We start from the raw sequence: 15724 nt of genomic DNA, 5'->3' as shown, positions 1-15724 counted from the left end.
AATGGCTTGCATTTGGATTGGTGTAGGCATCTGGAAGCCTGCATCCAGAATGTTCTGAAGCAGTCGAGAACTAATTTTATATTCTTGGTCAAGTTGCTGAAAGGTAGCAATTGGGTCAGGAAGATCAGTTCCCTGGACGTGAATTTTATGTTTATTCCGGAAGAAGTTTATCTGAAAAGTGAGATAAAGAGGTCCCCATAGATATGGTCACATACATTGTCAGATGTTATAAGGTAAAAGTAACAGTTTCTAGGATAAGCTTTAATAACATGAAACTTTCTGGTTAAATCCCAGGCCCTAAAAGGTACAGATATTAGATACACTTCATGCCCTTTCATAGACAGAAGACCTTCATAACAATAAAACCTATCTATGCACTTCCTTGCATTAATGTTGTCAATGACACGAGTAATGGTTATTTATATTAATGTGCCACGATGATAATCATAACTTAGAATTTTATATAAGTTTCTACAAGGCAGACATTGAATCCATCTGGTTTTTTTCTTTATATGACACTTAGCACATAAGTGTCAAAACTTCTTGATGATTTACTCTACACTCTGTTTATTAAAACTGAGGGCCAAAAGCAGAGTCCAGGGCTGATTTGGTTTATTTTCCTATTCTGTGTGAGTGACAGCCAAATTCTGGATTGAGGGTAATTGAAGGGAGCTGAACAATATTTTCCAACTGCAACACAGCAGGTGTGCAGCAGACATGACAATGATGTGTTTGTTATTTCTTCTGTATTCTACTCCCCCAAGGTATAACATAGATTTCTTAAGAATTGTAAGTCTTGGGGCACCTGGGTGGCTCAGTCTGTTAAGCATCTGCCTTTGGCTTAGGTCATGATCTCCGGGTTCTGGGATGGAGCCCAGAGTTAGGCTCCTTGATCAATAGGGAGTCTGTTTCTCCCTTTCCCTCTCCACCTGGCTTCTGCTCTCGATCTCTCAAATAAATAAATAAAATCTTAAAAGGAAAAAAAAAAAAAAGAATTCTAACTCTCAAATCCCTGTCAGAGGAAATCTTTCTAAACCAATAAGCAACCTGCTCAGCAGGGAGCCTGCTTCTCCCTCTCTCTGTGCTGCTGCTCCCGCTGCCTGTGCTCTCTCTCTGTCAAATAAATAAAATTGTTTAAAAAAATGAATAAATGAACCAATGAGCTTAACAAAGAGGAGAAAAGGGGACAAATTTTATGTTTATCAAGGGGGATAGGATTATTTAAAAAATTTCATTCCAAGTAAATCATCAATCTTGGAATTTGGACAGGTCAAAAATTCACACTATATAATATATGAGAATTGTGTGTATACACACACACACACACACACACACACACACACACCCCTCTTTTGACCTGTTCAAGTTTTAAGATACTTTCAAGAACTTTAAACTTAAGGGGTGCCTCAGTTGCTTAAGCATCTGCCTTGGGCTCAGGTCATGATCCTGGTCCTAGCATCGAGCCCCACACTGGGCTCCCTGCTAAGCAGGGGAGTCTGCTTCTCCCTCTCACTCTGCCCCTACTCCTGTGCTCTCTCTCTCACTCACTCTCTCAAATAAATAAATAAATAATCTTTAAGAAAAAAATTTTTAAACTTTAAAATTTTTAGCCACAGCGCAAAGACCTGATTTTTCATTAAAGTGATATCTAAATGAATATAATTAATCTTCTATCTTCACAAAACTATATTCACTTTTACCAAGAGAATAACCCAAGGACAAGGAAAAATTCAGTAGGTCAGAAAAGCAACTGGGGCTAAGACATTTTTCTAACCTTTTCTTTTCTAAGATTCTCCAACTTTCCTGAAGTTAGCTTCTTTTCTCTTTTAATTTTTTTATCTTCAATCTTTGCTTCCACAGATGATATCCACTGTATAGTAGAACCTTCTTCTTGAGAAGTAGTTTCTAAAATATATGTTAAAAAATTAAAAGATTTTTAAGTGCAACATTCTTGAGAGTAGCAAACAGGCCATAGCATCACACTAAACAAAAGTAAAGTACTAACTAATACAACACAGAAAAGAAAATAAAAGGAGGAATAACAATTGGAAAAGGAGAGGCAAGTTCCCTGTTGGTAAAATCAAAGCTCTGAAGCTCATTCTCTTCTTTTTGTCCATTATTTCAGCTGTGTGATATGTAGAGGACTGTGTACTTGAAAACAGTAACAGATTAAACTGAAAATACTTAATAGATTTCAATAAGGCAGTTGGCTTTTCCATACTCAACCAGTTATAAAATAAGTATGATGAAAGAATAGATTTCACTTATAATAGTGATAAACATAGCACAGTACTTCAGGACTAGTCACTAATATAAAGATAGCAATTCTCACTAAGCTATAAATTAGTTCAATGAAAAGTCATGGCAGGACTGTTTTGGAAACCAGACTAGCTGACCTGAAAAGTACACGTGTAGGGGGCGCCTGGGTGGCTCAGTCGGTTTAGCATCCAACTCTTGGTCTTAGCTCAGATCATATCACAGTTGTGGGACTGAAACCCAAGTTAGGCTCTGCACTCAGTATGGAGTCTGCTTCAGGTTCTTTCTCCCTCTCCCTTTGCCCCTCCCCACTCACACTTTTCTTTTTTCCTCTCTCTCTAAAATGGGTAAAATAAAATCTTAAAAAAAATAATAAAGTTCAAGCGGCAAAGTAAATATGTAAGAATAACCTTAAAAATTCTAAGAACAATAAGCAAGACCACTTCTGATATTTCTTTAAAATTTCTTTCACTTCACTGAGGTACCCCTGATATACAATATATTGCATTTATTTAAAGCATACAACTTGAGGAATTTTGACATATGTATACATCTATTATATCATCACTACATTCAAGTTTATTTTCATCACCACCCAAAATCTCCTTGTGGCCCCTTGTAATGCACTTCTTCGTCCCTAAGCAACCACCTATCTGCATTTTGTCACTGTAGATCAATTTGCTTTTTCTGGAATTTTATATAAATGGAATCATGTAGTATATACTAAATTAAGTTTGGCTTCTTTCACTCAGAATAACTATTTTGAGATTCATCCATGTTGGACCATGTATCAATAGTTACCTTTTAATTTAAAGGTAGTATTCTACTGTATGGCTATATACATTGTTTACCCTTCACCTACTGAAGGACATTTGGGTCATTTCCAGTTTTTGCTACTGAGAACAAAGCTGCACCTGTGTAGAAGTCTTTGTGAGGACACAGGTTTTCCTTTCTCTTAGGTACATTCTTATGGAATACGTGGGTTATATGGTAGGTGTATGTCTTAACTTTAAAAAATCCTCTGTCAATTTCTACTCTGAAAGCCTCTGGAATTTTAATTGAGTTTGATATGCATTGATTCTATAGATCACGTAAGGGAGAAAAGTTGACCAATCAAAATATGGTATGCCACATTACTGTTCTATGCCACGTATGTGCTACATTATAGTACATATCTGTGTGTTTCTGGTTGCCCAACAGTTGAATCCTTTTCCAGAGTTTGTGGCAGGTTTTTGTTTTGTTTTTTTTTTTTCCCTAATCTTGGTGGAAGGCTTTATTAAAGTCAGGGAAGTAAAATGTGAAACACTGTAACAGCAAAAGTGTGGAACTGAAGTCAATGTCCATAACACAAGGACTTGTCAAGTCAATTACAGAACATTCTTATAATGTATAATGGTATGCTACACTATGATTCAATGAAAAAAGCACTGGACTTCCTACTGATACAACGTTCCTGATGGACAGTTCTAAAATACCTAAACCTAAAGTAAACTTATTGGTTAACTCTGAAATTCCATTTCTAGAACTTGTTAAATCCATTATGGAATGTATAATGGGATATATTTAGTGTTAAGATGAAAAAGGCAGGGCACTGCCTACTGATTCCAAACAATCTCCAAGATATGTATGTGTGTGTGTGTGTGTGTGTGTGTGTGTGTGTAGTGGAGGAGGAGGGAAGGTTCAGAATAGAACAACACATATTTGTATGCTATGGTTCAGGTTTTTTAAGGGAGGTATAAATACAGTGAATAGGTATCTTTCTAAAAATATTTAAGAAAGCTGGCTGGTTAGCTCAGTTGGTTAGAGCATGGTGCTAATAAAAATATTTAAGAAAATGATTAACAGCAGTAGCCTCCGGAGAAAAAAGGGACTAGAAGTAGTAGGAAGAAAACTTGCTTTTTACCACTTTATAATTTAAAAACAGGGTGTAAGTATTTACTTTACTGAAAATGGCAAATGGAAACTTAATAGATAAAACAAAGTAAAAGATCAATATCCCTAAAGTACAAAAAAAAACCCTGTGAAAAATAGGTAAAGAGTAAGAATAGACAATTCACAAATGCCGAGATGTAAATATCGACTAAAGCATATGAAAACATGCTCAACCTCACCAGTTATCAAGAAAATATAAACAAAAATTCGTTTCATTCATTAGGTTGACAAAGAATTTAAGACCAGTACTATCCAGCATTGACAGGCGTGGGATGTCATTTTTCATTATCTGTTCAAAGACAGAAGCGTGCATACCCTTTCGGCCAGTAATTCCACTTTGGGGATGCTAATTACAGAAATAAGAAGACCTGTACAAAAGGATATACACATAAATATCTGTATTGTAGCTATATTTGTAACGGCAAATATCTAGAAACAATCTGAATGCCATTAACTAATGAATGACAGAATACTGTCTGATTTGTAACCTTAAGCCTGTATTATTTTTGTAATTAAAAAGGAAATAAAAAGGAAAATAAACCCCAAGAACAAACCTGATAACATCATTTTCCTCTTTTTCTTGTTCTGTTCCCTCTTCTTTTCAGTTAGACTCTCTTCTTTTTTCTCTTCATCTTGAAGCTCCTGATGAGTTCTTGATAATCCACACTCACCTGGGACAGACTTCTTGTTTCCAAAGAAGTCCAGTCCCTGCAGAATCTCTGAAGAATCAAAACCATGTTTCCTTTTTCCTACCTAAAACCCAAAAAATTTAAAATGCAATCTACTGACAGACTGACATTGCTTTCACCCAAGCAGTACTGGTAGTAGGGGCATGAATCTAATAACTCCCCACCTTTTTTTTAACCCTTTCACCAAGTATTTGTTGAGCTGCCAAGTGTGTCTGAGTAAATGAAATATAAGACGACAACTTTTCTGACCTTTTCAAAGCAGTAATAATCATGAAAGCAATTACCATCTATATGCTTATTAGCGTTAACACCTACATGCTGTCAGGCAGACTTCTAAGCTTGCTTATATATATTAAATTACTTCGTCCTCCGACAGTGCTAGGGGGTAAATAGCGATATTACACGGAGGACATTGGGAGAAGGAGAGAAGTGAGTTGGGGGAAATCAGAGGGGGAGAGGAACCATGAGAGAAGGTGTACTCTGAGAAACAAACTGAGGATTTGGGGCGGCGGTGGGGGGGGGGTTGGGTGAGCCTGGTGGTGGGTTAGCATTGCATGGGGCACTGGGTGTGGTGCATAAACAATGAAACTTGGAACACTGAAAAAAAATTACAAAAAAAAAAAAAGTAAAAAAAAATATGGATATTACAGATGAAAAAAATCAAGGCATTAGAAGGTCAAATAACTTATTTAAGGTCTCCAAAGTTGTAACTGACAGACCCAGTACTTGGACCCAAATAATCCGGCTCCAGAGTTCAGAATCTTAACAACTACACCTACCGCCAGAGAAAGGAGAAACAGACGTGTTGCTCAGTATCAGGGTTGATATTGAAGATTTTTCCATAACTGGGCCCCAACTAACTTCTCCCGGTTTATCATTCACCCACTATTTTCCTATATAAGAGTCTCCATTTCTAAGTCACTCTTCTCATTGGTTACTTAACATGTCATGAGGTTACAGGAATAAAAAGACCCATGCCCACTAAAGGTATATGTATATGCCAAGCCAACTGGGTACACTACAGTGAAAGAATCTGTTCTCTTCATTTTGGGTTCATTCTGTTTTCGAGATTCCTTCCTACCTGTTTCAGAGAAAAAGGTCCTTTTCGAAAGGATTCTAACTGTGCTTTGAATAAACTAAAAAGCGGACAGGGAGAAGAATTCTGTGCTAGGCCCACCGAAGTCTACAAAACAAGGGTAAGAGTTCACTTCAAAGGTAGGACAGGACCAGGTAGGTCTGCGCACGAGCCCAACCGCAGAGGAACATGTCCCACGACTAGGCCACGGTCTCCTAGTGCCGGCTCTCCCAGAAGCCAGGTCATTCTCTGGCTCCTGCGCCTCGCAGTTACTCGGGCTTCTGACTTCTACGTACAGTACCTGGAATCGCGCGGCGTCCGCAGAGAAACGTTTCACGTCGAACTTGGCCCCCACGCCGAGCCGGCGGAAGAGATCATGAGCGTCCATTTTTACCCAGAAAGCACCGCGGTCCCACAGCGCCTGCGCAGAGGACTTCCTCCCCCAGAAGGTCTGGGGCCGGACCGTGGGCGGAAGTGGTTCTGGGGGGCGGAGTCTGGCGGCTGTGAGAAACCGGACGGTTTTACCCTGTTGTTATTTGTTCTTTCACGAAATATTTATGAAGATCCTCTTATGCTCGGCACTATTCTGTACTGCGGTGAACAACACCTTAAGATTCCTCGCCTGAGGAAACTTAACATTTTAGTGGAGACAAAGATACTGTTAAGCAAGATCATTTCTGAAAGAGGAAAGTGCTTTGAGACAAATAACGGTGTTATTGATAGAGAAAGGATGGGCATCCACTTTGAGGTTGATTAGTCAGGTCCATTCTGGAGAAGTGATATTTGAGCTAAGAGAAGGCAGCAAGCCTTTCCCACATCTGGGAAATGGCATTCCACAAAGAGGAAACACATAAGAGGGAGAAAAGTTTGGAACGGTGAGGAAGTAGAAAGAAGGCCAAGGTGACCAGAGCCAAGTTCTAATGAGGAAGTGTGGTACAGATAAGGTTGAAGGGGCAAATAGAAATCAGATCCCATAGAATCTAATAACAAGGTCGTGGTAAGGAATTTGGATTTTAATCTAAGCTCACTATGAAGGTATTAATTTATTTTTGTACTGAGAGAACAACATAATTTAGCATATCACTAAATATTTATTTTCTTCACTGTATTTGTACTGTAAAAAATTATTCACTTAGGCATTGCCTCTCCCCATTCTAGAATGAAAGTTTATGAGCACAGGGATCTAATTTTCTTCACTGCTGTATTCCCAGTTTCTGCACACTCTTCCATAAGTATTTGGTGACTGAATGAGTGAATGTTTTATAAAAGTTTACTCTGGCTATTTGGGGAATTAATTGTAGAAAGGCTAAGAGTGGAAAGAGGGAAGCTAGTCGAAGTAAAAAATTATGATGTTGGCTTGGTTTAGGGTGGGTCTCTGTGCTGATGGAAATGAATGGATAGATTAGGGGTAATATTTGGAGGTGGAGCTAAATGCACCAGATTGATTTTAAGTGGAGGTGAGGGAAAGGCAGGAATCACACAGACCACTCCTAGGTGTTTTGCTTAAAACTCCGGGTAGATGGTATGCCATTTACTGAGCTAGGAACCATCATGGAAGAACAGCTTTTTGGTGAGGATGAAGCACGGGAGTGGTGGTGGTGGTGGTGAGGAATCAACTGCTATGTTTTGGACATGTGAAGATGCCTAGCTGATGTTATATGAAGTCCAAGCAGGCAGTTGGTTCTATAAGTCTGAATCCCAAGGGAAAACGTCAAGTCTGGAAAAATAAATTGAGGAGCTGTCAAAATATAAATGGTACAATGGAATACGATCTAAAAAGCATTTAAGGGGCGCCTGGGTGGCTCAATGGGTTAAGCCGCTGCCTTCGGCTCAGGTCATGATCTCAGTGTCCTGGGATCGAGCCCCGCATCGGACTCTTTGCTCAGCAGGAAGCCTGCTTCTCTCTCTCTCTCTCTGCCTGACTCTCCGCCTACTTGTGATTTCTCTCTCTGTCAAATAAATAAATAAAATCTTTAAAAAAAATAAAATAAAAAGCATTTAATTTAGAAATACTTTAAATAGTGTGCGTAATTCCTTTACATTCAAGAAAAGTGTGGAGTAAGTGCAGGATGGGAAATGTAAATCTCTTGTATTCTCAGGTGGATTCAACTCCTGATTCCCTCTCCTAGTGGGAGAATCTTGCTGTTCCATTTGTGTCTACTCTGAAGAATAAGTATTTTTCATGAAACACAGTCCCTAAGTGAAAGCCCCAAGTACTTCACCCGTTGCTTCATAAAAACAGCTTATCTCAACATGGGAGGAAAAGAATTGACTTAAAGCTTATTAGGAAATGAAGTGTTGGCAGTTCAGCACATAAATATGGCTACAATCATGTATAAAATCAACATGTTTGAAACCACAACTACCAGACTTTGTAAGTGATTTAAGGAATTTCCAAGAATAATTCTACTTCATGAGTTTTTTTCTCTTTATGCGCTGACTTCAGAACCCAATCCCTATGTCAGTGGTGACATATCTAAAAGCATGATCATGTGGCCAACAGACACATGAAAAGATGCTCAACATCACTCATCATCAGGGAAATGCAAATCAAAACTGCAGTGAGATCCTACCTTATACCTGTCAGAATTCCTAAAATAGAAAACACAAGAAATGAAGTGTTGGTGAGGATGTGGAGAAAAAGGAACCCTCTTGCACTTTTGGTAGAAATGCAAATTGGTGCAGTCCTTGTGGAAAACTGTATGGAGGTTCCTCAAAAAATTAAAAATAGAATTACCCAATGATCCAGGAATTCACTACTGGGTATTGTCCCCCAAAATACAAAAACACTAACTCAAAGGGATACATGCACCTGTTTATAGCAGCATTGGATGGAGCTAGGGAGTATAATGCTGAGCAAAATAAGTCAGTCAGAGAAAGACAAATACTATATGATCTCACTTATATGCTAGATTTTAAAAAGCAAATGAGCCAAGGGAAAAAAATCAGAGAGATAAGGCAGAAAACAGACTCTATTTTTTAAATATATATTTTAAATTTGGGGGTATATTTTTTTAGTTAAAAAGAGTTGCATGCTCTACCAACTGAGCCAGCCAGGCACCCCAACAGCCTCTTAACTATAGAGAACAAAGTGATGTTAACATAGGGGAGTTGGTAGGGAAGGGGGATGGCACAAATAGGGAATGGGGATTAAAGAGTAAACTTGTTATGATGAAAAAATAAAATAAAACATAAAAAAGCATAGTCATGAAAAGGCAATCACTTAGAGATATTGTGTGAATAGAGAATAGGAGGGGACTCAGGACTGACCCTTAAGAATACTCCAATATTTAGAGATCAGGTAGAGGAGGATAAACCTATATATATATATATATAAAAGTCTGAGAAGAAGCAATCAGTGACAGAAGACAAGGAACATTGTATTACCAAGGCCAGAAGAAACTTTCAGGAAGAAGGTAGTGATAAGCTGTTTCAAAGGCTGTTGAGAGGCTGAGAAGGTTACTTGTGACCCTGATAATATCAGTTTTAATGGCATGGTGGATGGAGATGATTGAATTGATAATGGTGGTGGGGGGAAACTGTGATGAAGCCAATGCTTTACAAAGGTTTAGCTGAGGGCACCTGGGTGGCTCAATCATTAAGCCTCCAGCTCTCAGTTTCTGCTCAGGTCATGATCTAGGGTGGTAAGATCACGCCCAGTGTCAGGGTCCACAACCAGAGTCTGCTTAAGACTCTCTCCCTCTGCTCCTCCCCCATTCTCTTTGTCTCTCTCTCTATCAAATAAATAAACAAACAAACAAATAAATATTTTTAAAAAATATTATTCTGGATTATATTAATAATCCTTCACACCTCTATTCTTGCAGAGCAATGAATTATATAGAATGTTGAGTGTATGCTATATATTTTACTTTCACGAGCATGTAGTTGGTGTTAAACAAGTCTGAGTTTAAAGACCTCCCAGCCTCTCCACCTAATAGCTGTGACTTATTCAAATTAACCTGTCCAGAACTCATTTCCTCATCTGTTAAATGAGGATCATGAGACTTACTTCAGGATTCTTCTAGAATTAACTTAGGCTAGTAGGCAATGGTGTATAGTGCAAAGAGCATGAACTGGGAGTATCAGAAAGACTTATAGGTGAGTCTAGTTGTAGTTACTGATGTGATAATCTTAGACAAGTTATTTCACTGGTCTGTGCCTCAGTTTCCTCATTGGTAAAATAGGGATTATACAATTATAATATCTACCTTGAAGGCTAGGAATAATATGATTGTTCACCACATAGGGCTTAACATGGTAGAAGTGGGTCAGGATACTATATATATACATTTCCTAATATAGAGAGATTATAGCCATTGAATAAAGCATTTGGAACAAAATCTCATATACAGTAGGTGTTTAGTAAATATTAGCTCTTTCCCATCTTTTGGCCCTTTCTCCTAGTTGAGTAGCTCTTGACCCTCACTGCACATTAGAATCCTTTGAGGGGCTTAAAAAACAAAACAAAAGATGGGGTGCCTGGGTGCCTGGTTGGTTGAACGTCAGACTTTTGTTCTTGGAGTGATGAGTTCAAGCCCCACACTGGGCTTCACTGGGAGCCTACTTAAAAAAAAAAAAAAAAAAAAAAAAAGAAGGAAAAGGAAAAACAAAAGAAAACAAGGTCCCAGAAGTTCTGGTTTAATTGTTTTAGTGTAGCAGGCCTATAATCTCTGAAAGCTTCTCAAGTGATTTATTATTATTTTTTTTTTGTCATCAGATAGAGAGAGAGAGATCACAAGTAGGCAGAGAGGCAGGAAGAGAAAGGTGGTGGGTTAAGCAGGCTCCCTGCTGAGCAGAGAGCCTGATGCAGGGCTTAGATGTGGGGCTTGATCCCAGGACCCTGACATCATGACCTGAGCCAAAGGCAGAGGCTTAACCCACTGAGCCACCCAGGTTCCCCTCTCCTCAAGTGATTCTAATTGCAGTCAGGGTTAAGACTCACTGCTGGGGTGGAGGGAATGCGCACAAGGCATGAAAGTGGGTGGGAGATACAGGCTTCCAGTTATGGAATGAGTAAGTCATGGGTATAAAAGGTACAGCACAGGGAATATAGTCAATGATACTATAACAGTGCTGTATGATGACAGACGGCAGATACTCTTGTGAGCATAGTGTAACACGTAAATTTGTGGAATCACTATGTTTTATATCTGAAACTAACATAATATTGTGTGTCAACTATTTTCAAGAAATTTTTTAAAATCATGAGATGTGAAGAATTTAATATATATATTTATTTATATATGTAACATATATTAAAATATCTAAAGAAATATTAATATATGTAATATAATAGAATACCTTATACATTCATAGTTCAATCAAGTAGGTAACATCTGGTCTCATTATGTCTTAAAATACCAGTTCCACTTCTTTTCTCTTTATAGCTCCACACTTTATTCTGAAAGTAATCAGTATGTATTTGCCAAATTAGTGAACGTGGAGAAATAGGAACTCTCACGCACTGTGTTGAAAATATAAGAATTTGTGTTAAAAACATAAAAATGGGGGTGCTGGGTGGCTCAGTGGGTTAAGCCTCTACCTGCGGCTCAAGTCATGATCTCAATTGGATTGAGCCCCGCATTGGGCTCTCTGCTCAGTGGGGAGGCTGCTTCCTGCCCCCCCACCCCGCTTGCCTGCCTCTCTGCCTGCTTGTGATCTCTCTCTCTCTCTGTCAAATAAATAAATAAAATCTTAAAAATAAAAACATAAAAATGATTCAGCCACTGTGGAAAAAAATTTGTTGGTTCCTCCAAACACTAAACATAGAATTACCATATGACCCAGAAATCCTACCCCTAGATACATAGCTAAAGTAACTGAAAACAGGTACTTAAACAGCTACTCAAATATATACAAGTTCATAATAGCACTGCTCAAAAAAATTAATGAATAAATTTACATTTAATGTTTGAAAAAGTAATCACTGCTAGAATTATCTTCTTGAAGCCCAAATGGGACCATGTTGTTTCCTTTTATTTTTTAAGATTTTATTTATTTATTTGCTTGTTTGAGAGAGAGAGCATGAGCAGGTGGAAGGGCAGAGGGAGAGGGACAAGCAGACTCCCCGCCAAGCAGGAAGCCTGATGCAGGGCTTAATCCCAGGACCCTGAGATTATAACCTGAGCCACCTAGGTGCCCCAACCATGTAGTTTCTCTGCTTAAAAACCTCTCATAATTGCCCATTGTCTACTGAATGTAGTCTGTACTCCTGTAACTTGTATGCCAGGCCCTGAGCAATGCTTCTCGATCCTCTCAAGAAATAGGACACACTCCCATGAATAATTTCAGCTTGGGTTCAGCTCCCTCCCTTCCCCCTCTTTACTTACCAGCCATATGACCTTAGGCAAGTTATCCTCTCTAAGTTTTAACTTTATCTTCTTATTTTGGCTTTGCTTCTTCTAACTCAGAACCTTTGTGTGTATTTTTTCTTTCCTTTTGGAATGTCCTTTCTCCTTTTCCTCCATGACAAACTCCTTGTTTTATATCTAAAACAAAACTCAGTTTTATATCTCCTCCCCTCTGTGAAGCTTACCCTGAACGTCCCCTCCTTGACATAGTCTATCTTCTTTCCAGAAGTTCTCATGCTACTTCATAAATACCTCTATTTTAGCTCTTTTCTTGTTGCATTGTAATTATGCTTCCACATCTATCCCACATCAGACTTTAAGCTTTTGGGGGGACTGGGCCTGTATCTCAGTTATTCTCATATTATGTTTGCTTGGCATGCAGCCTATTTCATATTAAGTGCCCAATAAATCTTGTTGAGTTAATGAGATGAAATAAAATAGACAATTATCCCTGAAATTGCCAACCTTGCGGATTTATGAGTGGACCTATGTCTTTTGCTTGGTGCTTTGTAATAAATTGGGGTTGAATAAATAAAGTCAAATGGAAATTGTTGGACTTCTATCAATTCTGATCTTGACATGTCCAGGTGACTCATTAAGGGACCATTTCCTCTTGGGAAAAAAACAAAACAAAACAATTTAGAACCATTGTCAATAAAAGTGGCAAGGAAATTGAATCATGTTTTGTATAACTGGAATTTCTCCAAAAACCAGTATGGTCTGACTGGTAGACACACATGGTTTCTCAACTGTAGCAAGTGAGAACACGAAGTCTGGACATAGGAGCTACTTGGGATATCTTGTTTTTATGAACAGCGTGATCACACCATGCCTTAAAATTATGTTTTTTAAAATATTTTTTTCTTCTCCACTCCCCACCTATCATACCCCAAACTTTGTGGTTGTTGTTTTCAGTGTGCTTGGCATGGACAAGGGCTTATAATACATAGAAGGATTGGACACAGTCCTTGCTCTCCGGTAACTTCAAGTCTGCTAAGGGTAGAGAGCTCTTTTCAGACAAAGCAAGAAGATTCGGTAGGTACAGTAGTGTAAGTTATAGCAGGTAAGGGAGTAGCTTCTTTGTAATGGCAGGATGGCACGGGCTTTCTGGAAAGTTAGGAAAGGTTTATAGAGGAGATAAAGTTGGCCGACCCTTAGACAAGACAGGTCAAGTTATTTTAAGTAAGGGGAACAGAAGCAACAAATATAAAGAGGTATATAAAAAAAATCCTGTTGTGTTTGGGGATCTGCTAGTGGTTCAACAAAGCCAGAAGTGAATAAAAACAGAGAACAAACTCGTGGTTGCCAGAGGGGAGGTGGGTTGGGGGACGGGTGAATGGGAAGACTATACTATCATAATGAGCATTGTGTAACATATAAAGTTGCTGAATCATTATATTGTATACCTGAAACTAATATAATACTGTATGTTAATTATACTGGAATAAAAAAATAGAAGCTTAGTGCAGAGATCTAGTGGTTTGTCACACAGAAGAAAGTGATCAGCCTATTACATTCTAATACACCTCCTCTAATGAACCTCAAGTGTAAGGCTATCCTAGAAGTCGTTTCATTCTTTATATCCTTCACAGAAATGTCATAGTTGGGACCAAAATAAAACAAACAACAAATCTTTTTGTTATCAATATAAAATATATTAAATTGCCCTACTTCTGGATGGAAAGACACATGGCATAAGTCACTTATTAACATGAGGTTATAAATTCTAATTATGAAGAAGTTCATATGAATAATTTGCATACATTTGTATTAATTTAAGTACAAAAGGTGGAAGCAGATAATGAAGCAAAAGATGGAGTTGGATGGTGGGTAACGACTTGGTTCCATGTCCATTATAGGATACCAAGGAGTGTTGACTTGATCTTGTAGGCACCGAGCCATTAAAGGATGTTAACCAAGTGATATAAATGATTTTTAATTTTACAAGATCACTCTAGCAGCAACATGGAAGGGAGGCAAATCTGAAGTCAGAGACCAGAAGAATATTGCTATAGTTAGTCTAGTGAAGGGCTAAGGCAGTAGCAAAAGGGAAGAGGTTAAAGGGGCAGAACTAAGGGACAATAAGGAGGTAACATTGATAGGAATCCCTTAGTGACTAGATGTAGGCAGATGGGTAGAGGGAAAAACCTAAGATAACTTCCATGTCTCAAATTTCTGTGACTGAGTGAGGATGGTTCTGTTTGTGGAAATGGAGAATATTGGATATATTGGCTAGGTTTGTGTAAGGACAATATAATCAGTTTAATTTTGAGTAGGCTGAGTTTGAGATTTTTGTGGGATACCTGAGTGGAGTTTCTAAAGGTCATGTGGAAATGGGAACTATTTCTTTGCAAAGGGAACTAGAGACTTCTAAATCACAGCTTCAGGGGCTTAATTAAAACATAAGTTGGGGTGGGGGAAGAAAAAAAATAAAAGTTAGGGAGACGGTGATTGGACAAAGATAACAAATCAGCAGCCACTCACACTTAGATGAAAATCTCACTTTCCCTGGAGCTAAATTTTCGATGTCCAATTCTCAAGATTCAACAATACTATAGCAGGTTAGAGATCCAAATCAAGGGGGCACCTGGCTGGTTCACTTGATAGGGCACGGACCTCTTGATCTCAGGGTTGTGAGTTCAAGCCCCAAGCTGGGACTGAAGCCTAGTTGAAAGGAAGGAAAGAAAGAAGGAAAGAAGGAAGGGAGGGAGGGAGAGAAGGAGGGAGGAAGAGGAAGGAAGGAAGGAAATCCAAATCAAGTACTGTAAGAAATCCAAATTTTTATACTTTTTGTACTTTTTTTTTTTTGCCATCAAGAGTCAACGGAGTGACTTTTCAGTCTTTAATGCAAGTATAATGCGATGTAAATGCAACCACTCAAATACTCTTGTAAGCAGGACAGAATTCAAGTAAATATCACCAGGACCAAAGCTGACCTCACGGTGGCACTCCAGACTTACCAGAATAAAGGCCTCTGGAATCATGTCACTAACATGTAAATGGATGGTCCCCATTGAAGTCAAGAGTTGGCATAAACACTAGGTCCATAGACTCCCCAGTCAAACTTCCTGGGGAGAATTTACAGGGGAGGATATGCTTTTCTGATTTTAAGATTTTATTTATTTGAGAGAAAGAGAGAGAGAGAGTGCGCACGCACGAGCGAGGGGTGGTGCAAAGGACTCTGGGGAGTCCAACCCCAGAACCCTGTGTTCATGACCTGAGCCAAAGGCAGATTGAGCCACCAAGACACCCCTGCTTTTCTGGTTTTAAATCAGCTCTGACCTGAGGTTGAATCAATAATTATAGGTGTATAATGTAGCAGAAGGTAGCCATCAAAAACAGAAATTCCATCAGACTTTACGACAAAGCAAAATAATATTCACATTATCCGTTTTAAATAGCTACCATTGATGGGTGCC

The 15724-nt window shown here is 38.6% G+C and overlaps 1 protein-coding gene across 1 annotated transcript in view; it reads right to left on the bottom strand.

Annotated features, from left to right (window-relative positions):
* Nucleotides 1–6380, bottom strand: part of DDX52 (DExD-box helicase 52) — a gene marked incomplete at its 3' end in the record, with an annotated part of 8921 nt that extends 2541 nt beyond the window's left edge. The window contains exons 1-4 of the mRNA XM_082708528.1: nt 6254–6380; nt 4743–4941; nt 1775–1905; nt 7–171 (exon numbers count right to left, since the gene is read on the bottom strand). Of these exons, the coding sequence (XP_082564654.1) occupies nt 7–171; nt 1775–1905; nt 4743–4941; nt 6254–6340 (582 nt within the window). The 5' untranslated portion in view covers nt 6341–6380. The remainder of the gene's footprint in view (nt 1–6; nt 172–1774; nt 1906–4742; nt 4942–6253) is intronic.
* Nucleotides 6381–15724: the final 9344 nt, after the last annotated feature.

Source organism: Mustela nivalis, assembly GCF_964662115.1.
Source record: "Mustela nivalis genome assembly, chromosome: 17".
NCBI lineage: Eukaryota > Metazoa > Chordata > Mammalia > Carnivora > Mustelidae > Mustela > Mustela nivalis.
This window is presented reverse-complemented; position numbering and strand designations above follow the sequence as displayed.